At 44.7% G+C, this 26,852-nt stretch overlaps 5 protein-coding genes and 1 pseudogene across 10 annotated transcripts in view; 4 read left to right on the top strand and 2 right to left on the bottom strand.

Moving 5' to 3' along the window:
• Positions 1–22,098, bottom strand: part of LOC113455043 (GTPase IMAP family member 5-like) — a 63,472-nt gene extending 41,374 nt beyond the window's left edge. The window contains exon 1 of one of the 2 annotated variants that reach the window (XM_087918954.1): positions 21,977–22,098. The gene's annotated coding sequence lies outside the window, so the exon portion shown is untranslated. Of the gene's footprint in view, positions 1–1,823; positions 1,909–21,976 lie in introns of those variants that run through there. The other variant, XM_087918955.1, reaches the window with a different exon arrangement.
• The window catches only part of LOC113454141 (GTPase IMAP family member 8-like), a 169,970-nt gene that overhangs the window by 96,956 nt on the left and 46,162 nt on the right, over positions 1–26,852 (top strand).
• The window catches only part of LOC113454669 (NAD(P)(+)--arginine ADP-ribosyltransferase 2-like), a 282,768-nt gene that overhangs the window by 221,855 nt on the left and 34,061 nt on the right, over positions 1–26,852 (top strand). The gene's annotated exons all lie outside the window — the stretch shown is intronic.
• Positions 1–26,852, bottom strand: part of LOC148123724 (GTPase IMAP family member 5-like) — a 373,254-nt pseudogene that overhangs the window by 312,996 nt on the left and 33,406 nt on the right. The window lies entirely within an intron of this gene.
• The window catches only part of LOC148123726 (GTPase IMAP family member 9-like), a 317,013-nt gene that overhangs the window by 268,257 nt on the left and 21,904 nt on the right, over positions 1–26,852 (top strand). For all 3 annotated transcript variants that reach the window (XM_087918965.1, XM_087918964.1, XM_087918966.1), the window contains one exon: positions 25,266–25,320. In XM_087918965.1, coding sequence (XP_087775091.1) covers positions 25,302–25,320 — 19 coding nt within the window. In that variant the 5' untranslated portion in view covers positions 25,266–25,301. The remainder of the gene's footprint in view (positions 1–25,265; positions 25,321–26,852) is intronic.
• LOC148123725 (GTPase IMAP family member 7-like) overlaps positions 16,278–26,852 on the top strand; it is a 35,403-nt gene continuing 24,828 nt past the window's right edge. The window contains exon 1 of one of the 2 annotated variants that reach the window (XR_015740569.1): positions 16,278–17,028. Coding sequence is in view for 1 of the 2 variants with exons in the window: in XM_087918979.1 (XP_087775105.1) it covers positions 16,385–16,918 (534 nt within the window). In the remaining variant the exon portion in view is untranslated. Of the gene's footprint in view, positions 17,311–26,852 lie in introns of those variants that run through there. The other variant, XM_087918979.1, reaches the window with a different exon arrangement.

Here is a 26,852-nt window from a genome sequence, read left to right as displayed (position 1 = left end):
AAATGAAGAAGTGTCTGAAATTCGCCAAGTTACTTTACAAAATCGTTATGCTTTAGACATAATGTTAGCTGCTAAAGGAGGAGTTTGTGCCTTAATTCATTCACATTGTTGTGTTTTTATACATAATTATGAGCCTAACATTACAAGAACTGTTCATGATATGGAAGACCGCATAGCTGAACACGAAGCAGGAAAAGATGGCTTCAATAAGTCACTTTGGGCTTTGCTATGGGATTGGCTTCCTGACAGCTCATGGTTACGTTTATTGCTTCAATTAGTTTTAATAATTGTTATTATACTTATTATGTTATGTTGCTGTATTCAATGTATTCCTAATCTATTTCAAATGTGTACCTCAGCTTTTCAGCGTACGAGACCAAGTCGCGAGGGAACTGTGTACTATGCCACTAAAACACCCCCTATCTTTGAATAAATAAAAAAGGAGGGAATGTGGTAATATGTCTTATTCATCATATTCTGTAAGTCCTTCGTACAGTTTTGCATAAGATCTGGGGATTTATAAACACTCCTCATGGGGGCAGTATTGCCTTTATGATGGGTGTTTGGTCCTGTTTTGATCTGCAAAGCTTAGACGGACCAGGTATATCGGTGAAAGGTCATAGTACCCAGCCGAGCCATTCCCATGGGACCTTTCGTGCCTGGATATTCTCACGGGACTTTCCACAGTATATTATCACCCTGTTGAGGTAACATCCTGTTGAGGTCATTGTTTTGATTTTGTACTTGCATTTGCTTTCTCAATAAAAGCTGGTACCTGGGTTCTCTCAGGGCTGGCATTTGCTCAGACGGTTCCCTGCGTCTCATTTCAAGTGCCAGACCACCACAAGAAGGAAAGGAAAGGAGGAAGAAGGAAAGAAAAGAGGAAAGGAAAGGAGAAAGGAAAGGAGATGGCATGGGAAGAGAAGGAAAGGAAAGGAAAGGAAAGGAAAGAAGGAAAGGAAAGGGGGAAAGGAAAGGAGGAAAGAAGGAAAGAAAGGAGGAAAGAAGGAAAGGAAAGGAGGAAAGGAGGAAAGGAAAGGAAAGGAGGAAAGAAGGAAAGAAAAGGAGGAAAGAAGGAAAGGAAAGAGAGGAAAGAAAGGAGGAAAGGAAAGGAGGAAGAAGGAAAGGAAAGGAGGAAGGAAGGAGGGAGGAGGAGGGAGGAAGGAAGGGAGGAAGGAAAGAAAAAGGGAGGGCAAAGCGAACAACCCCAAAGGAGGAAGTCTCCTCCTTCCCAGCCCATTCTACAGACCCCCCAGTCCAAAGGGACCCTGGAGGTCATCTAGCCCAACTCCCCCTGCCCAGCCCCTCCCCTTCCCACCGCTGAAGCTGTCCTTTAGACCCCTGGCAGAATCAGAGCATCACAGAGTTTCAAAGGGTTCCTGGAGGTCAGCTAGCCCAACCCCCTCCTCTGCCCTCCCCCACCCACCCCACCCCCAATGCCCAAACTTCGCTCTCCTCCCCCTCTTGAGGCCAGGAATGGGGGGCTTTTGTCCGGACAATGGGGGAGGGGATCGTTGGGGCGGAAGTGAAGCCCCTCCTCCCTCCCAATTTGGAGAAACCTTGCAGCCCCTCCCCCTTCTTCTTCTTCCTCCCACCCCTCCACGCCCCCCATGGGAAGGGAGGGAGGGAATTTGGGGAGGGGGAGGGCTGGGCAGTCCCGTTAGAGGAGCCTCCACCCCCCACCCTCCTCCTCCCCCCTTTGCCTGCGCGAGGGAGGGGGCACTTCGGAGGGAGGGAGAGAGAGAGAGAGCAACCTGAGTTTCTCCTTCCGGGATGGGAGGGGAGGACTCTCCGCGACCCCGCTGCTTCTCTTGAGGGCTCACCAGAGCTCCGCCAGTCGCTCCTCCGTCTCTTCCTCCGTCTCTCCCGGCCGGATCGCCACGCAGAACTGAAGTTGGGAGCGCCCAAAGGGGGAGGGGGAGGAGACTCCCAGCGTCCCAGCTCCTCCCCCCATTTGGCTACTTTCTCTTTCTCTTCCTCTTCCTCTCTCCCTCCCCTCACACTCTCTTTCTCACTCCCTTTCTCTCTCTTTCTCTCTGTTTCTCTCTCCCTCAGTCTTTCTCTCTTTCTCTCCCTCTCCCTTTCCTCCCTCACTCTTTCTCTCTCTCTCTCTCCCTCACACTCTTTCTCACTCCCTTTCTCTCCTCTCTCTTTCCCTCTCTCCCCACACTCTTTCTCTCCCCTTCCTCTCTTTCTCTCCCATTCTTTCTCTCTCCCCCTCAGTCTTTCTCTCTCCCTCTCCCTCACACTCTTTCTCACTCCCTTTCTCTCTCTTACTGTTTCTCTCCCTCACACTTTCTCTTTCTCTCCCTCACTCTTTCTTTCTCTCCCTTACACTCTTTCTCCCTCTCCCCTTTCTCTCCCTTTCTCTCTTTCTCCTCACACTCTTTCTCACCCCTTCCTCTCTTTCTCTCCCATTCTTTCTCTCTGTCTTTCTCTCTCTCTCTCTCACACTCTCTTCCTCTTTCTCTCTCTCTGTCTTTCTCTGTCTTTCTCTCTCTCTCTCTTCCTTCCTCTTTCTCTCTCCTTCACTCTTTCTCACTCCCTTTCTCTCCCTTTCTCTCCCTCACTCTTTCTCTCCTCCCTCATTCTCTCTCTCTCCCTTTCTCTCCCTTACACTCTTTCTCCCTATCCCCCTTTCTCTCCCTCACTCGTTCTCTCCCTTACACTCTTTCTCTCTTCCCCTTTCTCTCCCTTTCTCTTTCTCCCTCACACTCTTTCTCACCCCCTTCCTCTCTTTCTCTCCCATTCTTTCTCTCTGTCTTTCTCTCTCCCCTCACACTCTCTTCCTCTTTCTCTCTGTCTTTCTCTCTCTCTCTCTCTTCCTTCCTCTTTCTCTCTCCCTTCACTCTTTCTCACTCCCTTTCTCTCCCTTTCTCTCCCTCACTCTTTCTCTCCTCCCTCATTCTCTCTCTCCCCCTTTCTCTCCCTCACACTCTTTCTCTCTCTTTCTCTCCCTCACACACTTTCTCTTTCTCTCCATTGCACTCTTTCTTTCTCTCTTTCTCTCTTTCCCCCTTTCTCTCCCTCCCTCCCACCCTCTCTCTCCCTCCCACTTCCGGGGAGACCCCTCCCCAAACACGAGGTGGGTCAGAATCCCGACCCAAAAGAGGCTTGTGAGACGGGGGGGGAATTGTCCGACTAGAGGACCTCCGAGGCCCCCCTTCCAACTCCGTCTCTTCCAACAGGGCGATGCTGTAGGGGTCTCCTGCTGGAGCAGGGGGTTGGACTAGAGGACCTCCGAGGGACCCCTTCCAACTCTTCCGTCCTTCTGTCATCCCGCTCCCTGCTCTGGGTTTCCTTCGGAGGAAAGTGAGCCAAGGGAGGCCAAGATCAGAAAAAGAAGAGAAGGAAGGAGACAAGGAGTCGCAAGGGGACCTCAGAGGTCATCTAGTCCAACCCCCGCTGCCGTGCTAAACACCGTCTTCCCCTCCCGTGACGGCTTCCAAACGAACAAAGCTCCGGGTTTGCTGGATGGCCAGAGGGCGCAAACCCGTCCGGCTTGGTCCCCTTTCCCAGCTACTCCCAGGAGTAAAACACAACGCTACTACTCCGCCAGCCACACTTCCAGCCTGGCCTCTCAGCGCCTGCGCCAACTGGAAGCGGCGTGGGCGGGGGACGGCGAAAGCTCCACCAGCCGCACTTACAGACTGGCCTCTCTGCGCCTGCGCGAACTGGAGGGAGGGAAGCGGGCGGGGCGGGGGCGTTTCCCGCCGGGAGTTTCCGGACATCGCAGCCCCGAGAAGCTTGTCGCTCCGTCTTTGGGCCGAGAGAGACTCCGGTGAGAGGGGGCTTTGGGGGAGGGGTTTTGTGGGGAGCGGGACGGGGGGGAAGGAGCCGATCGGGCGGAAATTTATTCTCCTTTCTTTCTTTCTTTCTTTCTTTCTTTCTATCTATCTATCTATCAATCTTCTACCTTCCTTTTTCCTTCTTCTACCTTCCTCTTTCTTTCTTTCTTTTTCTATCTTTCCATCTCTCTCTCTCTATCTTTCTTCTACCTTCCTTTCTTTTTTTTCTTTTTCTTTCTTTCCTTCTTTCTTTCTACCTTCCTTCCTTCCCTTCTTTCCATCTTTCTTTCCTCTACCTTTCTCTTTCTTTCTTTCTTTCTTTCCATCTATCTATCTATCTATCTATCTATCTATCTACCTACCTACCTACCTACCTACCTACCTACCCACCTACCTACCTTCCTTTTTCCTTCTTCTAACTTCCTTTTTCTTTCTTTTTTCTTTTTTGTTTCTTTCTAACTTTCTTCTACCTTCCTTTTTCCTTCTTATTACTTCCTTTCTCTTTCTATCTATCTATCTATGTTCTACCTTCCTTTCTTTCCATCTTTCTTTCTTTCCTTCCTTCTTTCTAACTTTCTTCTACCTTCCTTCCTTCCCTTCTTTCCATCTTTCTTTCCTCTACCTTTCTCTTTCTTTCTTTCTATCTATCTATCTATCTATCTATCTGTGGCGGTCTGGCACTTGAAATGAGACGCAGGGAAACGTCTGAGCAAATGCCAGCCCCGAGCGAACTCAGGTAGCAGTATTTATTTAAGAAAGAAATCGAAAGTACAGAATTGAAAACAATGACCTCAACAGGATGAGAACATGCAGCTGCGGAAAGTCCCATGAGAACATACAGGCACGGAAAGTCCCATGGGAACGTCTCTGCTGTGTACCTTGAACCTTCACCTATTTTCCTGGTCCTTCTAAGCCCGCAGATCAAACAGGATGAAACACTCATAGCAAAGGCACTACTGCCCCCACCAGGAATGCCTACGCATCCCTAGATCTATGCGAAATGGCTGTACAAAGGACTTACAGAAAATGATTAATAAAATATATTACCACATTCCCTCCTTTTTTATTTATTCAAAGATGGGGGGTGTTTTAGTGGCATAATACACAGTTCCCTCGCGACCTGGTCCCATACGTTGAAAGGCTGAGGTACACATTTGAAATAGATTAGGAATACATTGAATACAGCAACATAACATAATAAGTATAGCAACAATTACTACAACTGATTGAAGCAATAAACGTAACCATGAGCTGTCAGGAAGCCAATCCCATAGCAAAGTCCAAAGTGACTTATTGAAGCCATCTTTTCCTGCTTCGTGTTCAGCTATGCGGTCTTCCATATCATGAACAGTTCTTGTAATATTAGGCTCATAATTATGTATAAAAACACAACAATGTGAATGAATTAAGGCACAAACTCCTCCTTTAGTAGCTAACATTATGTCTAAAGCATAACGATTTTGTAAAGTAACTTGGCGAATTTCAGACACTTCTTCATTCAACATCTTAATGCTTCTAATAGTATCATTAAACATAGCAACAGTAAAATTATTTAAAATATGAATATCTTCATAGTTCATAGCTATTCCCAGAGGTGGAAATAACAGCTCTTCGCCTCCGTATTAGAGTCCGTGAGGCATAAGACGAATGGAAAGAGAGTCTGTAAAAGGTAACTTAGGCAACTCCAATTGACACCGATATTGTCCATAGTCTGAAACAGAAACATGAAACAGGATCAAAGTTGTTGCACAAGCTGAAGATATAATATCCTTGTCAGGTCCCGAGTAAAGAATGTCTTGATCTTTATGCCAGGACCAATATGCTGGAAAAATCAAAGGATGCCGCTGTTTGCAGATCAATTTAGTCCGGTTCCCAGAGGAACCTGCTGCATACAAGTCGGTAACCTCAGATAAGCAGTCATCTTTTCCCAGCCTTCACAGCGCGCCGCGCCTGGACTGCCGGCATCAAGAGAATCAGGAACCACAGGTGAATCTGGAACCACAGGTACGCCATCGTGCTCCTCCGAAACTTCCTTCACTGTTGCCTGCGAATGATCAGGCCGAACGCACCGACCAGGAACCCAACGAATTTGACCAAGATGTTCTACTGCTGCATAACCACGTCCCCACGTAATCAGCTCAGCAGGAACCCATGCCGGATCCGGAAGGAACCGCACCAACACCCGAGGCCTCACCGCATCTGTGGAAGGAGAAGAAAAATGCCTGCTGGCTGTGGTAATATATTTTATTAATCATTTTCTGTAAATCCTTTGTACAGCCATTTCGCATAGATCTAGGGATATGCAAACGCTCCTGGTGGGGGCAGTAGTGCCTTTGCTATGGGTGTTTCGTCCTGTTTTGATCTGCGAGCTTAGAGGGACCAGGAATATAGGTGAAAGTTCATGGTACACAGCAGAGACTTTCCCATGGGATTTTTCGTGCCTGTATGTTCTCATGGGACTTTCCACAGCTGCATATTCTCATTCTGTTGAGGTCATTTGTTTTTGATTCTGTACTTTTGATTTCTTTCTTAAATAAATACTGCTACCTGAGTTGGCTCGGGGCTGGCATTTGCTCAGACGTTTCCCTGCGTCTCATTTCAAGTGCCAGACCACCACACTGGCCGCACTCGCAGGGGGGTTACCAGACAAATTTAAAAAATTTAAAGTATATAAAGCTAGTTTTAAATGATCTTGAATTGCCGGAAGCCCCAGGAGCTTCCCTCCTTTTTTGTTTAATTTAGCTAACATGTTCTTGAGCGTGCCATTATGACGCTCTACAATAGCCTGTCCTGTAGAATTGTATGGAATCCCAAATTTATGTTCCACGGACCACTGTTTGCAAAACTGATCAAAGACTGTGCTCCGATAAGCCGCACCATTATCTGTTTTTAAAGTTTGAGGCGTACCAGCAACTGAAAATGTCTTAATGCAATGATTGATGACATGTTTAACCGCCTCACCCCTTTGAGGGGTAGCCATTAGCAATCCTGAGTAAGTATCCACAGTCACATGTATATACTTCCAGGGTGCAAATGACGGATATTGAGTAACATCCATTTGCCAAATCATTGAAGGTTTCAACCCCCTGGGGTTGACTCCCATAGGGATAGCCGTGCCCTGCTTTGAACAAGTTGGACATTGTTGAATTATGGCAGCAGCTTCTGCAGTAGTAAGCTTGAATTGGTATGCCAACGCTTTAGCGTTTTGATGAAAATAACTATGGCTGTCCCATGGCTGGACAGTGAGAACTGAAGTTACAGCACTGTCAGCTTTGGCATTGCCTTGTGATAAAATTCCAGGCAAGTTACTATGACTACGAATGTGGGCAACAAAACACACATTCACACGCTGCTCCAAACATCCTTGCAACAACAAAAGCAATCTTAAAATATTGGGTGATATTCCAGGAGACAAATAGGAACCTGCTACAAAGGGTAACAAATTATATACATACAAAGAATCCACTATTAGACTAAAATCCTGATTTTTAAAATTTTGAAAGTCCAAAACTACAGCAGCAAGTTCTGCCTGCTGGGCAGACTTCTGCTCTGATGTCACTTTTGTATGCCAAATTCCAGATTTATCTTTCCAAACACAAGCACCAAAAACTTTCCCTCCATCAGTAAAAACTGTAGGAGCATCTGATATGCCCAATGGTATCCTTTCTTACATTTCGGACACACTGATTTAGGTCGAACACCCTGTCCCATTAATCTCTTTTTTTGCTGACTTTGACCCCCTCCAGGAGCCCGACATTGCGCTTTAAAATGTCCAGGCTTCCCACAATTGAAATAATTTCCCTTTTTAGCATTTCCTGCTTGCAGAGCCAGAGCCAAAGTCTCCATGTTAAAAGACTGACTCCCAACCTTCCTACATGCATTAATCAAATCTGCGATTTCTTGCTCTCCACTTGCTACAAGTGGATTTAAAATCTTTCTGCAATCTGTGTTAGCTTGTTCTACTGCTAACTTCAAAAGCAATTCGTTCCGGGTGAATTGATTGTCAATTTGCCTTTCAATAGCCGATTTCTGTGGTGGTCTGGCACTTGAAATGAGATGCAGGGAAACGTCTGAGCAAATGCCAGCCCCAAGCGAACTCAGGTAGCAGTATTTATTTAAGAAAGAAATCGAAAGTACAGAATCAAAAACAATGACCTCAACAGAATGAGAACATGCAGCTGTGGAAAGTCCCATGAGAACATACAGGCACGGAAGGTCCCATGGGAACGTCTCTGCTGTGTACCTTGAACCTTCACCTATTTTCCTGGTCCTTCTAAGCCCGCAGATCAAACAGGATGAAACACTCATAACAAAGGCAATCCTGCCCCCACCAGGAGTGTCTGCAAATCCCTAGATCTATGCGAAATGGCTGTACAAAGGACTTACAGAAAATGATTAATAAAATATATTACCACATTCCCTCCTTTTTTATTTATTCAAAGATGGGGGGTGTTTTAGTGGCATAATACACAGTTCCCTCGCGACCTGGTCCCATACGTTGAAAGGCTGAGGTACACATTTGAAATAGATTAGGAATACATTGAATACAGCAGCATAACATAATAAGTATAATAACAATTATTACAACTAATTGAAGCAATAAACGTAACCATGAGCTGTCAGGAAGCCAATCCCATAGCAAAGTCCAAAGTGACTTATTGAAGCCATCTTTTCCTGCTTCGTGTTCAGCAATGCGGTCTTCCATATCATGAACAGTTCTTGTAATGTTAGGCTCATAATTATGTATAAAAACACAACAATGTGAATGAATTAAGGCACAAACTCCTCCTTTGGCAGCTAACATTATGTCTAAAGCATAACGATTTTGTAAAGTAACTTGGCGAATTTCAGACACTTCTTCATTTAACATCTTAATGCTCTTAACAGTATCATTAAACATAGCAACAGTAAAATTATTTAAAATATGAATATCTCTATAGTTCATAGCTATTCCCAAAGGTGGGATTGCTGCCCTAGAAATCTGAGTCCACAAATTACCACCCAAAGTCAGGCCAGAATCAACTTCTCGGCGATTACGAATACGCATCCCAATCGGTAAACCCTCCAATTTATAGATGACAGGAATTACACAACCTATAGTACATACTCCAGACCAATTCTTTGGCCACTGTTGATAGGCAGCGTCCCCACATAGCAACCATAACCCGTCCGGAAGGGGAAAATATTTTAAATGCTTATGATAGGTATTGTCGGATGCCTCACTTTCCCAACTCCACATTAACCACATCCAACTACAGAGAACATATGCCCCGTTACCAATGTCAGGCCTCTTAGTGACTGTTTGATTTATACAACAGTCATAGGGACCGTTCAAAGTCCGGGATAACGTAGAAGATATCTGATTTATGCAGTTGTTCTTACTAGTAATGCTTTTTACACATCTCATACATCCTCCTTCCAAAGAAATCACCTTCTTGCAGAGCGTAGTATTTCCCAACAAAATAGATTGAGTCCCTACAGGGGGGCGGTAATAACAAACCGAGGCTTTGGTAGTGAAAGTTACCTTTGTTGTAAACAATGTTTGATTCCACTTTTCGGGGTCTGGGCCCCAATGAATCCAGTGACTAAAGTTATTATAAGTATTTAAATTAGTACTGGTTCGCTCATTCAAAGGAACACCATGTAGCAAAACTCCACCTTTCCCAGACCCAGGTACATGCATACAAAGCCAACAATTAGTTACATTTAAACCCTTAGCCGCAATCCGAACGTCCTTGATATAGGAATTTTCTTTCCATAAATTATCTCCGAGGTCTCTAGTTTCTGAGATAATAACAGCTCTCCGCCTCCGTATTAGAGTTCGTGGAGGCATAAGACGAATGGAAAGAGAGTCTGTATAAGGTAACTTAGGCAACTCCAATTGACACCGATATTGTCCATAGTCTGAAACAGAAACATTAAACAGAATCAGAGTTGTTGCACAGGCTGAAGATATAATATCCTTATCAGGTCCCGAATAAAGAATGTCCTGATCCTTATGCCAGGACCAATATGCTGGAAAAATCAAAGGATGCCGCTGTTTGCAGATCAATTTAGTCCGATTCCCCAGAGGAACTTGCTGCATACAAGTTGGTAACCTCAGATAAGCAGTCATCTTTTCCCAGCCTTCACAATGCCGCGCCTGGACTGCCGGTATCAAGAGAATCAGGAACCACGGAAACGCCATCCTGAGAATCAGGAACCACAGGAACGCCATCCTGCTCCTCCGAAACCTCCTTCACCGGTGCCTGCGAATGATCAGGCCGAACGCACCGACCAGGAACCCAACGAATTTGACCAAGATGTTCGACTGCTGCATAACCACGTCCCCACGTAATCAGCTCAGCAGGAACCCATGCCGGATCCGGAAGGAACCGCACCAACACCCGAGGTCTCACCGCATCTGTGGAAGGAGAAGAAAAATGCCTGCTGGCCGCACTCGCAGGGGGGTTACCAGACAAATTTAAAAAATTTAAAGTATATAAAGCTAGATTTAAATGATCTTGAATTGCCGGAAGTCCCAGGAGCTTCCCTCCTTTTTTATTTAATTTAGCTAACATGTTCTTGATCGTGCCATTATGACGCTCTACAATAGCCTGTCCTGTGGAATTGTATGGAATCCCAAATTTATGTTCCACGGACCACTGTTTGCAAAACTGATCAAAGACTGTGCTCCGATAAGCCGCACCATTGTCTGTTTTTAAAGTTTGAGGCGTACCAGCAACTGAAAATGTCTTAATGCAATGATTAATGACATGTTTAACCGCCTCACCCCTTTGAGGGGTAGCCATTAGAAATCCTGAGTAAGTATCCACAGTCACATGTATATACTTCCAGGGTGCAAATGATGGATATTGAGTAACATCCATTTGCCAAATCATTGAAGGTTTCAACCCCCTGGGGTTGACTCCCATAGGGATAGCCGTGCCCTGCTTTGAACAAGTTGGACATTGTTGAATTATGGCAGCAGCTTCTGCAGCAGTAAGCTTGAATTGGTGTGCCAACGCTTTAGCGTTTTGATGAAAATAACTATGGCTGTCCCATGGCTGGACAGTGAGAACTGAAGTTACAGCACTGTCAGCTTTGGCATTACCTTGTGATAAAATTCCAGGCAAATTACTATGACTACGAATGTGGGCAACAAAACACACATTCACACGCTGCTCCAAACATCCTTGCAATAGCAAAAGCAATCTTAAAATATTGGGTGATATTCCAGGAGACAAATAAGAACCTGCTACACAGGGTAACAAATTATACACATACAAAGAATCCACTATTAGATTGAAAGCCTGATTTTGAAAATTTTGAAAGGCCAAAACTACAGCAGCAAGTTCTGCCTGCTGGGCAGACTTCTGCTCTGATGTCACTTTTGTATGCCAAATTCCAGATTTATCTTTCCAAACACAAGCACCAAAAACTTTCCCTCCATCAGTAAAAACTGTAGGAACATCTGATATATCACACCCTGTCCCATTGGTCTCTTATTTTGCTGACTTTGACCCCCTCCAGGAGCCTGACATTGCGCTTTAAAATGTCCAGGCTTCCCACAATTGAAACAATTTCCCTTTTTAGCATTTCCTGCTTGCAGAGCCAGAGCTAAAGTCTCCATGTTAAAAGACTGACTCCCAACCTTCCTACATGCATTAATCAAATCTGCGATCTCTCGCTCTCCACTTGCTACAAGTGGATTTAAGATCTTTTTGTAATCTGCGTTAGCTTGTTCTACTGCTAACTTCAAAAGCAATTCGTTCCGGGCGAATTGATTGTCAATTTGCCTTTCAATAGCCAATTTCAGTCTGCTAATGAAATTTTCATAGGGTTCATTGTTCCCTTGTTTGATGTTAGTGAAGGTCTTCTCACCACCTTCGCCGTCAGGGAGAGCCCCTACGGCTTGAAAAATTAATTGTGGGAGAAGAACGAACCCCTCCTCAGGCATTCCATCTCTCTGTTGTTCCACTGTTGTATAATTACCAGCTCCATAAAGCTGATCTGGGGTAACATTTGCTGTTCCCCTCTGGACTGCCAGCTGCCTCCATTTCTGATCTAACACCAAATATTGAGCTGGAGTTAAAATCATATTCAACAGAGCTTTCCAGTCAGCCGGAATCATTTTATTTCCATAGCCAACTGCTTCTAACAATGCCTGAGTATATGGCGATCTAACACCATATTCTTTTGCTGCTTGCTTAACTTCCTTTAAAATCTTGAGAGGTAAAGGCTTCCACACTCTCTGCGGATTTAAAGCAACGTCCACACCAATTTCTACTGGATTAAGTTGAATCTCTACTCCAAATTCCACCAAATCATCTCCTGATAATTCCCCTCTATTTGTTGCTTCTTGAATAGCTGCAGTAACTGCATCTACTTGAACTCTTAAAGGCAAACTCTTATCTTCTGACAAAGTATTTTCAGCGCCTGACAGTCCTCTGGATTTATCTGGAGGTGCTGTCGGCGGCAATAAACGTACCGCATGGTAAGGCGGCAAACCTTCTTCCGGGGGTGCTAGGAGCGGTTGTTCATGAGTAGCTAACGCATCCATAACCACCCTCCAGGTTAACAAAATTGAAGAAGGGGCACGAGGTTCCTCGTGCAAAAATTTCCCTATCTTTTTCCAGGACTCTACTTTAATACTACCTCCCTCTGGATATGACTGAATATGTTTCCAAACATACTGTAATAAGTCCTCAATTTCTTTCTTTCCTACGGCATGTCTTCTACTATGAACTCCAAAACCAAAACTATTCCCAGTGATCCCTCTCAATTCCCTGATGTGCTCTTTCTGAGCCTTCGAGAGATCTCCCCCCATACTCACGAAAAGAATCTATCTCTGTCCAGCGAAGAAGATGAGGGCCCAGTCGACGTCCGCAACGATGAGTATAGGATGCGGGAAACGTATAGCCTTTCCAAGCTATCACGTCGGAACGTATAGCTCTTCCAAACTATCACGTCGGGGTCACCACTTGTGGTGGTCTGGCACTTGAAATGAGATGCAGGGAAACGTCTGAGCAAATGCCAGCCCCGAGAGAACTCAGGTAGCAGTATTTATTAAGAAAGAAATCAAAAGTACAGAATCAATAACAAATGACCTCAACCGAATGAGAATATGCAACTGTGGAAAGTCCCATGAGAACATACAGGCACGAAAGGTCCCATGGGAATGGCTCGGCTGTGCACCATGAACTTTCACCTATATTCCTGGTCCTCCCAAGCTTTGCAGATCAAAACAGGATGAAACACCCATTGCAAAGGCAAATACTGCCCCCACCAGGAGTGTTTGCAAACCCTAGATCTATGCAATAGCTGTACGAAGGATTTACAGAAAATGATGAATAAGATATATTACCACAAAGCTACTTATAGGTTTTAACAAAGCAAATGAAACATTATTTTATACAGCATAGTTCCACATTATCACACTTCCATTTAAGCACATAGATATCTTTTCCAAATTGCTCGTTATTTCTCCCTTTACTTTCATTCCATTAGCTTTCTTTCCGTCAAGGTTTTCTTCGTTCTCAATCCAACATAAACACACAAAACATAAAACTTCTTTTGGGAAAGTGGCTTAGCCCCAGGTTACAAATTTTTTTGCAGACCTGAATCAAATTCAGGCTCCCCTTATATATGCCATGACTTCTCTTATTTACCATTCTATATTTTCTATATAACTTCTCTCCTCGTTTCACTCTCTTGATTCTATTTGGTTTATTTCATCTTATTTTAAAATCATTATGCTTGTATCTTTTGTCCGTTCTTTTCCAATTATCTATTTATCTCTTCTCTTTAACAGAAAATTTCCCCTGGAATCACTGGTTGAAGTATGACGCCTTCTATCTTCCCCCTTAATTTAACACTTAAAATAATGCATAATTTCCATTCTGATTCTGCTTAGTATATTCTACACGTTACATTTTAAAATAGGAAAATGATAAATTTGTAATATCGTTAAATATATAAATTTCATTCTAATTCTGCTTAATACATTATTTAAAAAAAAATGAAGTGATAAGTTTATAATAACATTAAAACAGTAGCAAATAGTTAAACATTTCACACATTCCCTTTAATATTTTATTCAATATTGAAATCTATCATTATTAAGCATTTTAACATTTTAATAGTATTGTTAGATCTTATAATATTCCAGTTTTCCATTTCAAATACAAATACATTTTAAAATAGGAAAATGATAAATTTGTAATATAGTTAAATATATAATTTCCATTCTAATTCTGCTTAATACATTATTTTTTTTAAAAAAATGAAGTGATAAGTTTATAATAACATTAAAACAATAGCAAATTGTTAAACATTTTACACATTCCCTTCAATGTTTTATTCAATATTGAAATCTATCATTATTAAACATTTTAACATTTTAATATTATTGTTAGATCTTATAATATTCCAGTTTTCCATTTCAACTACAAATACTACAATACTATCTCATGTACTTTGCAGAATCTTTTTTAAATTGTACTTTACCCTTTGTCTCTAAAAAAAATCTGCTTTTTTCCATCCTGTTTCAAGCCTTTGTGGCTTTTCCCCCCTTTTTCCCTTCCTTTCTTATCCAATCCGGCCTTTTTACCCCACCATATCTCCTAAAACCTCCGCCTTTTTAGCTTCCCCTCTCTGTTGTATTCCTCTTTTCTGTTGCTTCCCGACATTGTATCGATTTTTCACCTTATTTTTCTCTTGCTTGGTTGTTTTTTTAAACTCTTTTTTTAAATTCTCCAGTCTCCTTCCCCTCTTCCTCTTTTCTTTCTTAATTAAGACTTTTTTGTCCATTAAAGGTGGCTTCTGCCTCTTCTGCTTCTTCTTCCTCCCAATCCTCTTGTTGTTGTATTTTCTGGTAGGTAGAAATCGCCGTTTCTAAAAAATGGGAAACAGCTCCCGAAACAGCGCCCTTGCCTTCTTGTTCTTCTTCCTTTAATTTTTCCAATTCCACTTTTCATTCATCCACAGATAATGCCGTTGTAAAAGCTTTTTTCTTCTTCTTCTTTTTTTTTTTAAACAACCCAAATGTTTTTAATCTTAGAGTACTTTCCAAAAGTCCCAACGTCATCAAGCAATCCAAACCGACACAAAATGTCTCCTCTTCTTCCCTTTAGACTTTCTCCTCCCGGGGCAGTATCAGTTACAAAGTCCCAAAATGTATTTCAAAGCCTTATTACAGTTAATTTCTGGTCTTATCATCTTCAAGCGTCTCCTCCAACAAAGTATAATTTGAGGGGGGTGTCCTCTCCCTCCCACTTACAACAAAGAGCTTTTAATTTTGACCTTCTATGTAAAAGCAGGTTTTTCCCATGTCCGTTTGCTATCTCCGTAAGGAAGGAGAGTGAACTTTCCGTCAGCGCTTTCGTTCGCCGCTTTGACAGTCTCCTTTGGAAACAATATATCGTTCCAAGAGTCGGATTTCCAGGGTCTTTGGATATATCTTAATGTCTCGGTTTAGCCGAAACGCTTTCACTTTTCAAACTCTCCCTCCTGCACGGTCTTAACCGGTTGAACATTTCTTGGTGGCGGCCATTGCTGACCGCCGCTCCGCCGCCTTAGGAAAAAGGAGTCTAGCCGGCTGGGGAAAGGGGTTGCGATATCCCCAAAGCCCTGACCGGATCTCCTCTGTCTTCCGTTACCTCTCCGGGGTAACGACAACCCCCCCAAATCCGATTGGATCGGGGGTACTTCAAAGCGCGAGCGCAGCAGGGACCCGCAGAGGGAACAGCCTTTTGAAGAAATGGTTGGAAAACCGTTTGGCCTGACATGGTGGAGGGTTTCCTGCCTGAGCAGTGGGGGGGGGTTGGACTAAATGACCTCCGAGGTTCCTTCCAAACTATATAACTCTGTAAAGGTCTCCTGCTTGGATTGGGGGTTGGACTAGATGACCTCCGAGGTCCCTTCTGACTCTGTGAGTCTAATAATTCTCTAAGGGTCCGCTGGTTGACATGGGAGTTGGACTAGAGGACCTCCGAGGTCCCACCCAGCTCTGTAATTCTCTAAGGGTCCCCTGCTTGAGGTGGGGGTTGGACTAGATGACCTCGAAGTCGCCTCCCAACTCTGGTTCTGCAACTTTGTAAGGGTCTTTTGTTTGGGCAAGGGGTTGGGCTAGATGACTTCCGAGTTCCCTTCTCACTCAGTGAGTCTATAATTCTCTAAAAGTCTCTTGCTCGGATTGGGGGTTGGACTAGATGACCTCCGAGTTCCCTTCTGACTCGGTCAGTCTAATAATTCTACGAGGGTCTCCTGCTTGAGCTGGGGGTTCTTCTAGATGACCTGCCAGGCCCCCTTCCTGCTCTCTGAGTTTACGTAAGGTCTCCTGTTGGAGAGGGGGGTGGGCTGGATGACCTCCCAGGTCCCTTCCCCCTCTGTGATTGTACTTAGGAGAATGGTGGAAATTTTCATCTTCCCTCCCACGGGAAGGACGTCCATGCCGTTGACCAATTTTATTCCTTCTCTTCCTTTCAGTTCCAGAGCTGCGGATCATCATGGTGGGCAAAACCGGCAGTGGGAAAAGTGCGACCGGAAACACCATTTTAGGGGTGGATGCCTTCCCGTCCCGGAGGGCCTCGAGTTCCATTACTGCCAACTGCTAAATGGCCACGGAGGTCTTGCCGGATGGGAGGCGCCTGGCCGTCGTTGACACGCCGGGCTTTTTCGATACCGAGCACTCAGAGCAGGCGACCTGCGCCGAGATCAAACGGTGCATGGAGGTATGCGCACCGGGACCCCACGCCATCGTCCAAGTCATCCGCCTGACCCATTTCAGCGAGGAAGAGTTGGAGTTTTCCCGGCTCATCAACGACATCTTCAGCCTCAAAGCCAAGGCATACATGATCGTCTTGTTCACCTACAAAGAAGAGCTGGAGGGACGCTCTCTTCATGACCTGCTGTCCGACGACAACGACGACGGCTTGGAGCTCCTGCGGTCGCAAATTACGAGTTGCGGGAACCGGTGCCTGGTTTTTAACAACCGGGCGGTAGGGTTGGAACGCCAGGCTCAGGTGGACGAGCTGATCCGGATGGTGGACGAGCTCGCATGGAAGAAGGAGCCGATGCCGTACTACACCAAAGACATGTTGGAGGCGGACCAAAAGAGCTGGCCGCGGTGGCCATGTTCCCTCCTGTGATACGGAGCGTCGTCCTCCGATCGTCTGCGGGAGTGCGATTGTTGATTGATTGATTGATTTTTGTTTAGGAGGGGGGGTTGTATTTTGTTTGGGGAGTTGTTATGTCTGGAGTGTGTAGCGGAAGGAATGGGCTCGCGCAGGTGTGTGACGCTCCACTCGGACAGGCGAGAACTCGTGTGCGAAGGTCCACTCCTGCGAGCGGAGACCGTTGTTAGGAATGATAGTCCCCTAACAGTTGGGTTGGCAATATATAAACCAGGATAATCACCTAATACTAAATTTGGATGCAGTGTTGATATATATATCTATATATCTATATCTATATCTATATAATCTATCTATATATATATATATATTTACTCAATAAATCAATAAATTTACTATGCTTTGGAGCTGTCAGAGTTTGGTTGTTTTCCATTGAACAAAGAACAGGGAAGGCTGGTGAACAAGTGGAAAATATTCAACAAATGATGGTGAAGTATGATGAGAGACTCCAAAAAATCGAAGAAGAAGGTAAACGAAGAGAGGAGAAGATTGGAAATATTGATAGCAGACTAACAGTGGTTGAACAAGATAAAAGTGGGATGCTGAAGTGGGAGATGGAGAGGTCAGAATTCGATCTCAGATTTCAAAACAGAGGAAGAAAAAGGACAAGATTTGGCTGCGATAATGATAGAAATTCTGGCTGATGCTTTGGAAATAACAGAGGAAAAGATGATCGATGGAGTAGATGAGATATACCGAGTTTTTACAAGATATGCGATGAGAAATAATTTACCCAGGGAAGTTCACATCAGATGTACCAAAAAATCCATCAAAACATTCTTGCTATTCTTGTCGGGGCGGGGGGGAGGGGGAATGCCACCTGTAAAACATCTTATACAAATTTTCTTTATATGCTGTTGACATTGTCATTTTATAATTTTGAGACCACAATTTTTGCCATTTCTCTAAATCAATCCCATAGACAAAATTCCTCCCCCAAGCAATCATCGTTTCTTTAACTTGTTCTTCCTCTAGTTTAATTTCCAGCAAATAACTATATAATTTTTTGATCACTTTTTCATCAGTACCTGTCAAAATCCTATCTAAGTCAGTCAATTTATCATAAAATCCCTCCGTTTTAGAATCTCTGAGATACCTTGAGTGTATTTGCGCATATGAAAACCAATTCATCTTTATACCTTGTTCTTCTAGGTTTTGCCTTGTTTTAAGTTCACTCTTTTCATCCAATATTTCCCCATATTTAACTGTTTGTTCCTTCTTATATGTTATAGGATAAGAAAAAGCTTCGATAGTTGATAACCAGACTGGGATTTTCAAATAACATTGTCTCTTAATTTTCTCCCAATTCAACCATAAAGACTCCCGTATATAGTGCCTTCTAAAATAGCCCTGCGATTTAGTTCCCTTATACCACAGAAAAGCATGCCAGCCCAGTAATAAATCACATCCTTCTAATGTCAACAATCTAGTCTTTCTTAATGTTATCCATTCTTTGGCCCACATTAAATTTGCAGCTTGGTAATACAACTCCCATATTAGGAAGGCCAAATCCTCCTCTAGTTCTAGCATCTTGTAAAAGTTTTAATTTTATTCTCGCTTTCTTACCTTGCCATATATACTTCAACACAATTTTATTTAATTCTTCAAAATAATCTTTGCCAAGCCTAATTGGTATTGTTTGGAACAAATATAAAATTCTGGGTAAAATATTCATCTGGATTGTTGAAATCCTCTCTATCAATGACAATTGTAGGTTTTCCCATTTCTTCAGATCAGATGCTATCTGCTGTTTGAGTTTAATATAGTTATTCTCTTTCAATGTGATACATCTTGATGTCAAACGTATCCCCAAATATTTAACCTTGTTCGTAACTTGAATTTTCAATAAGTCTGCCAGTTCTTCTCTTTGTTTTAATAGCATGTTCTTTGTCAGAATCTTTGTTTTATCTTTATTTATTTTCAAACCAGCCATCTCACCGTACGTCTCTACCTTTTCCAATAGTTTTAGAGCTGTCTCTGGAGAATCTTCCAGAATGAAAACCAAGTCATCCGCAAAGGCTTGCAATTTAAATTCCTCCTTCTTGACTTTCATTCCTTTTATATTTTGGTCCTCTCTAATATTTCTATTCAACACTTCCAAAGTCAGTACAAATAGCAAAGGTGATAATGGGCTTAATGGATAATGCTGATTTATGTGTGTGTGATTTAAACTATCGAAGGAAAATGAAAATTAAGGCGGAGACAAAACAAGGGTTTACACCTAGGTGGGGAAAACCAAAAGCGACGAGTACCGAAGGGGCAAAAGCCTGGCTCGCAAACAAACCCCGAGAGATGGACTTCGGAGTCCTAGCGGGCGATCCCGTAAACATGAGTCAGTTGTTGGCGTGGCGGGAGCTGCAACAAAACTTAATACGATGCTCGGTTGTCTAGAGAACCTCCGAGGTCCCTTTCCCACGCTTTCGTTCAATGCTTTTCCATATGGGTCTCCTGCTTGAGGGGGGGGTTGGACTAGAGGACCTCCCAAGTCCCTTCCAACTGTATGATTCTGTCAGGGGGTCCTGCTGGAGCAGGGCCTGGAGCCTTTTATCAGGTCAAAAACAACCCGGAAAATGGCTCGAAAATGGCCTGAAGAACTGCCTGAGAAGGCGTCAAGAACAGCCCTCAAATGGCCAAAAAACAGTCTGAAAATGGGCCAAGAATGCCTAAAACGTCCTGAAAACCTGCCTGAAAACGCCCAAAAAACTCCAAGATGGCCTGAAAAACTACCTGAGAAATGGCTGAAAAATGGCTTGCAAATGGCCCCAAAAACGCCCCCCTAAAATGCTCGAAAAATGGCCTGGAGAACTGCCTGAAAAGGCCCAAAACTGCCTGAGAAATGGCTGGAAAAACTGCCTGAAAAGGCATGAAAAAGTGCCTGAGAAATGCCTGAAAACTGACTGAGAAATGGCTGAAAAACGGCCTGCAAATGGGGCAAAAAACCACCCGAAAAATGGCCTGAAAAACTGCCTGAGAAATCGTTAGAAAAACTGCCTGAAAAGGCCCGAACAACTGACTGAGAAATGCCTCAAAAATGGCCTGAAGAACTGCCTGAAAAGGCCTGAAAAACTGCCTGAGAAATGCCTGAAAACTGACTGAGAAATGGCTGAAAAACGGCCTGCAAATGGGGCAAAAAACCACCCGAAAAATGGCCTGAAAAACTGCCTGAGAAATCGTTAGAAAAACTGCCTGAAAAGGCCCGAACAACTGACTGAGAAATGCCTGAAAAATGGCTTGAAAAACTGCCTGAAAAGGCTGGAAAAATGGCCTGAAAAACTGCCTTAGAAATGGCTAGAAAAAATGCTTGAAAAGGCCTGAAAAACTGACTGAGAAATGGCTAGAAAAACTGCCTGAAAAGGCCCGAAAAACTGACTGAGAAATGGCTAGAAAAACGGTCTGAAAAGGCCTGAAAAACTGCCTGAGAAATGGCTGAAAAATGGCCTGCAAATGGCCCCAAAAACGCACCCCAAAAAATGCCCCAAAAATGGCCAGAAGAACTGCCTGAAAAGGCCCAAAAAATGCCTGGAAAATGGCCCCCCAAAATGCCAGAAAACACCAGAAAAACTGACTGAGATATGGCTGGAAAAACTGACTGAGAAATGGCTGGAAAAACTGCCTGAAAAGGACCGAAAAACTGCCTGAGAAATGGCTGGAAAAACTGCCTGAAAAGGCCCAAAAAACTGCCTGAGAAATGCCTGAAAAATGGCCTGAAGAACTGCCTGGAAAGGCCCGAAAAACTGACAGAAATGGGTAGAAAAACTGACTGAGAAATGGCTAGAAAAACTGACTGAGAAATGGCTGTAAAAACTGCCTGAAAAGGCCTGAAAAACCACCCGAAAAATGGCCTGAGAAATGGCTAGAAAAACTGCCTGAAAAGGCCCCAAAACTGCCTGAGAAATGGCTGGAAAAACTGACTGAAAAGGCCGGAAAAACTGCCTGGGAAATGGCTGAAAAACAGACTGCAAATGAGCCAAAAAAACACCTCTCAAAACTCCAGAAAAATACCCGAAAAATGGGTGTCCTGGAAACCACTTGGTTAAAAATAAAAGCCCAACTGAGTCACGGCTTTTTCTGTTTCTCCTCTTATCTTTTCAAAGCAGCCTTTCCTCCCTCCCTCCATCTATCATCTCTCTCTCTCTCTCTCTCTCTCCTCCCTCTCATCCATCCATCCATTTTCTACGGCTGCCCGTCACAGCCAATGAATCCAGGCGGCTGAACAATTCAGAGAAGCGATTCCTTCTCAAGAGGAAACCTTTGCAAACAGGGAAACCGGGTTGCAATCAGTCTTGATCCTCCTTTGAGCTGCCTAAATCTCCTGATTTTCCTGCCACTGGATCTATCTATCTATCTATCTATCTATCTATCTATCTATCCATCCATCCATCCATCTATCTACCTACCTTTCTATCTATCTATCTATCTATCTATCTATCTATCTATCTATCTATCTATCTATCTATCTATCTATCTATCTATCCTTCTATCTATCTATCTATTTATCTATCTATCTATCTATCTATGTAGATAGGGAGGAAGGAAAATAGGGAGGAAAGAATGAGGGATGGAAATAAGGGAGGGAGGAGGGAGGGGAGGAAGAGGAAGGGAGGAAGGAAGAAGGGAAGGAAATAAAAGCGAACAACCCAAAAGGAGGAAGTCTCCTCCTCCCCAGCCCATTCTACAGACCCCTCCACTCCAAAGGGTCTCTGGAGGTCAGCTAGCCCAACCCACCTGCCCCCCCCTCCTCTGCCCTCCCCCCACCCCACCCCACCCTAATTCCCTTTCTGACTGCCCAAACTTTGCTCTCCTCCCCCCTCTTGAGGCCAGGAATGGGGAGGGGGGGGTTTGTCCGGACAATGGGGGGAGGGGGATCGTTGGGGGCAGAAGTGAAGCCCCCTCCCTCCCTCCAACTTTGGAGAAACTTTGCAGCCCCTCCCCCCTTCTTCTTCTTCTTCCCCCCCCTTTGCCTGCGGGAGGGGGGAGGAGGGACTTAGGAGGGAGGGAGGGAGAGAGAGCAACCTGACTGCCTCCTTCGGGGATGGGAGGGGGGGGAGGACTCTCCTCGACCCCCGCTGCTTCTCTTGAGGGGCCACCAGAGCTCCGCCAGTCGGTCCTCCGTCTCCTCCTCCATCTCTCCCCGCCCGGATCCCCGCGCAGAACTGAAGTTGGGAGCGCCCAAAGGGGGGGAGGAGGGGGGGAGGACTCCCAGCATCCCAGCTCCTCCCCCCCCATTTGGCTACTTTCTCTTTCTCCCCCCTTCTTCCTCTCTTTCTCTCTCTTTCTCTCTCTCTCTCTCCCTCACACTCTTTCTCACTCCCTTTCTCTCCCCCTTCCTCTCTCTCTTTCTCTCCCGTTCTCGTCATCTAGTCCGACCCCCTGCCCGAGCAGGCGAGCCTGACAGAATCAGAATGGGAAGGGACCTCGGAGGTCATCTAGTCCGACCCCCTGCCCGAGGCGGAGACCCTGAGGGAATAAAAGAGTGGGAAGGGATCTTTGGAGGTCAAATAGTCCGACCTTCCCCCATTTTCCCCTCCCCCACCCTCGGAGAACTCTCCCGCCCCGCCTCCGACGGGTGGGGGGAGGGAGGGGGGGAAGGGGGCGGGGCGAGCAGGCGGGGGGGGCGGGAGAGTTCTCCGAGGGTGGGGGGGGTTGGGGGGAAGGGGGGGTCTCAGAGGTCGTGGGCGGGGGAGGGAAGGAGCCGATCGGGCGGAAATTTCTTCTACCCCTTCCTCTTTCTTTCTTTCTTTCTTTCTTTTTCTTTCTTTCCTCTCTTTCTTTCTTTCTTTCTATTTATCTATCTATCTTTCGTCTACCTTCCTTTCTTTCCTTCTTCTACCTTCCTTTCTCTTTTCTTTCTTTCTTTCTGTCTGTCTGTCTGTCTGTCTTTCTTTCTATCTTTCCATCTATCTTACCATCTTTCTATCTATCTATCTATTTATCTATCTATCTTCTACCTTCCTTTCTTTCCTTCTTCTACCTTTCTTATTCTTGCTTTCTCTATCTATCTATCTATCTATCTATCTATCTATCTATCTATCTACCTACCTATCTATCTACCTACCTTTATCTATCTTACTATCTATCTATCTATCTATCTATCTATCTATCTATCTATCTATCTTCTACCATCCTTTCTTTCCTTCTTCTACCCCCCTTTCTCTTTCTTTGTTTGTTACTTTCTTTTTTCTTTCTTTCTTTCCTTTTCTTTCTTTCCTTTCTCTCTTTCTTTCTTTTCTCTGTTTCTTTCATTCATTCTTTCTTTCTTTCTTTCTTTCTATCTATCTATCGTCTACCTTCCTTTTTCCTTCGTCTACCTTCCTTTCTCTTTCTTTTTCTTTCTTTCTTTCTTTCTTTCTTTCTTTCTTTCTTTCTTTCTTTCTTTCTTTCTGTCTGTCTGTCTGTATATCTTTCTTTCTATCTTTCCATCTATTTATCTATCTATCTATCTATCTATCTATCTATCTATCTATCTATCTATCTTCTACCTTCCTTTCTTTCCTTCTTCTACCTTTCTTATTCTTGCTTTCTCTATCTATCTATCTATCTATCTATCTATCTATCTATCTATCTATCTATCTATCTATCTATCTATCTATCTATCTATCTATCTATCTATCTATCTATCTATCTATCTTCTACCATCCTTTCTTTCCTTCTTCTACCCCCCTTTCTCTTTCTTTCTTTCTTTCTTTCTTTCTTTCTTTCTTTCTTTCTTTCTTTCTTTCTTTCTTTCTTTCTTTCTTTCTTTTTTCTTTCCTTTTCTTTCTTTCCTTTCTCTCTTTCTTTCTTTCCTGCTGCAAAGGTTCTCCAGAGTTGGAGGGAGGGAGGGGGCTTCACTTCCGTCCCCAACGATCCCCCTCCCCCCATTGTCCGGACAAAAGCCCCCCCCTCCCCATTCCTGGCCTCAAGAGGGGGGGGAGAGCGGAGTTTGGGCATTTGGGGGTGGAGGGGTTGGGGGGAGGGCAGAGGAGGGGGGGCAGGTGGGTTGGGCTAGCTGACCTCCAGGGACCCTTTTTGGTTGTTCACTTTTATCTCCTTCCCTCCCTTCCTCTTCCCTCCCTTATTTCCTTCCCTCCTTTCCTCCCTTCCTATCTCCTTCCCTCCCTTCCTCCCTCCCTCCTCCCTCCCTTATTTCCTTCCCTCCTTCTTCCCTCCCTTCCTATCTCCTCCCTCCCTTCCTCTTCCTCCCTCCCTCCTTTCTCCCTTCTTTCCATCCCTCCTTCTTTCTTCCCTTCCTCTTCCTCCCTCCCTCCTCCCTCCCGTTTCATCCTCCTTCTTTCTCCTTCCTATCCCTCCTTCTTTCCTCCTCCCTTCCTATCTCCTCCCTCCCTTCCATCTCCCTCTTCCTCCCTCCCTCCTTCTCTCCCTTCTTTCCTCCTATCCCTCCCTCTTTTCTTCCCTCCTTCTCCTCCCTCCCTTCCTCTTCCTCCCTCCCTCCTTCCTCCCTTTCCTTCCCTCCTTCTTTCCTCCCTTCCTATTTTCTTCCTCTTCCTCCCTCCCTCCTTCTCCCTTCTTTCCTTCCCCTCCCTTCCTCTTCCTCCTATTTTCCCTCCTTCTTTCCTCCCTCCTCCCCTTCCTCCCTCCCCTCCCTCCTCCTCCCCTTTCCTTCCCTCCTTCTTTCCTTCCTCTTCTCCTCTTCCTCCCTCCCTCCTTTCTCTTCTTTCCTTCCCTCCTTCCTCCTTCCTCCTCCTTCTTCCTCCCTCCCTCCTTCATTCCTCCTCCCTTCCTCTTCCTCCTCCCTCCTTCCTCCTTCTTTCCTTCCCTCCTTCTTTCCTCCCTTCCTATTTTCCTTCCCCTTCCTCCCTCCCTCCTTCCTCCCTTATTTCCTTCCTCCTTCTTCCTCCCTCCTCCTCCCTCCCTCCTCCTTCCTCCCTTATTTCCTTCCCTCCTTCTTTCCTCCCTTCCTATCTCCTCCCTCCCTTCCTCTTCCTCCCTCCCTCCTTCCTCCCTTCTTTCCTTCCCTCCTTCTTTCCTCCCTTCCTATCTCCTCCTCTCCCTTCCTCTTCCTCCCTCCCTCCTTCCTCCCTTCTTTCCTTCCCTCCTTCTTTCCTCCCTTCCTATTTTCCTTCCCCTCTTCCTCCCTCCCTCCTTCCTCACTTATTTCCTTCCCTCCTTCATTCCTCCCTCCCTTCCTCTTCCTCCCTCCCTCCTTCCTCCCTTATTTCCTTCCCTCCTTCTTTCCTCCCTTCCTATTTTCCTTCCCCTCTTCCTCCCCTTCCTCCTTCCTCCCTCCTTTCCTCCCCCTTTTTTCTCCTGTTTGGGGAGAGAAACTTCCGGAGTTGATTCCAGAGTTTTGCTTTTCCCACAGAAACTTCCAGATCGGCGCTGTGAAATTTTTCCGGAAATGTCTGGAAATATCCAAGGTAATTGGGGGAGGGGCTGCAGCGGGGGTTGGGAAACAGCTGGGGTCCTGGGTGGGGTGGGGAGGATGGGCTCTGGTCACCTCAGACTGAGGAAGTCAGGCGATTCAGGCTCCCGGAAGTCGTCGGCTTTACAACGGGCCCAACGTTTCAGTCGTTAAGTGAGACATTGAAGAGAGTTTTGCCCCACGTGATAATTTTTCTCCCCGCCGTTGCTAAGTGAAACTCAGGGCTTTCCCCAGAGGGGAATCCTCAATTTACAACCCGAATGGAGTCCAAAATTTTTCAGTCGTTAAATGAGACATTTGTTGAAGGGAGTTCCCCCCCGGTCGTTAAGCAAATCGGGCTTCCCCATTGAAATTTGTGCAGGTCAAACACACACACATACACACACGGACAGACGATGGCTGCCACCGTCGCAAATATGAAGCGGTGGCCGAGCATGTGATGAGGGGGAATGCGTCAACGGTCGTGAGTATGAAGAAATGGTCGTAAGTCCTTTTTGCCGTCGTAACTTTGGACAGTCGAGGAAGGGAAGGGTGGTTAAGTCGAGGACTGCAAGCTTAAGCTCCCTACAAGAATCTGACCTACTAACAGTCAGGGGGGGAATGAGCGGAAGATAAGAAAATAGATAGATAGATAGATAGATAGATAGATAGATAGATAGATAGATACCGTAGATATAGATGGAGAGATAGATGGAGAGAAAGAGGGATAGATGGATGGATAGATAAATAGATGGGGATATATAGATAGTTAGATATAGATGGAGAAAGAAATGATAAAGATAAATAGATGGAAAGATAGATAGATAGATAGATAGATAGATAGATAGATAGATAGATGATAGATAGAAGGATAGGTAAATAGATGGATAGATAGATAGATAGATAGATAGATAGATAGATAGATAGATAGATAGATAGATAGATAGAAGGATAGGTGGATAGATAGAAAGAAAGAAAGAAAGAAAGAAAGAAAGAAAGAAAGAAAGAAAGAAGAATAGGTAGATAGATGGATAGATAGAAGGATAGATAGATAGAAGGATAGATAGATAGATAGATAGATAGATAGATAGATAGATAGATAGATAGATAGATAGATAGAAGGATAGCTAGGTGGATGGATGGATAGATGGATGGATGGATGGATGGAGAGAGAGAGAGAGAGAGAGAGAGAGAGATAGAAAGAAAGAAAGAAAGAAGGATAGGTAGATAGATGGATAGATAGAAGGATAGATAGATAGAAGGATAGATAGATAGAAGGATAGATAGATAGATGATAGATAGATAGATAGAGAGAGAGATAAATAGATAGATAGATAGATAGATAGATCCAGTGGCAGGAAAATCAGGAGATTTAGGCAGCTCAAAGGAGGATCAAGACTGATTGCAACCTGAAGCTCCCTACAAGAATCAGACCTACTAACGGTCGGGGGAAATGAGCGGGAGATAAGAAAGTCCGTCAAGGGGGCTGGATTGAGGTCGCTCGTGAGCACACAGGGATTCTGAACTGATGGCGCCTTTGACCCCGGT

This window comes from Pseudonaja textilis, unplaced genomic scaffold (assembly GCF_049901715.1).
Source record: "Pseudonaja textilis isolate UNSWEBS1 unplaced genomic scaffold, rPseTex1.2 PTEXSCF22, whole genome shotgun sequence".
NCBI lineage: Eukaryota > Metazoa > Chordata > Lepidosauria > Squamata > Elapidae > Pseudonaja > Pseudonaja textilis.
Note: the sequence above shows the minus strand (reverse complement) of the source record. Positions and strands in the feature narration are given on the sequence as shown.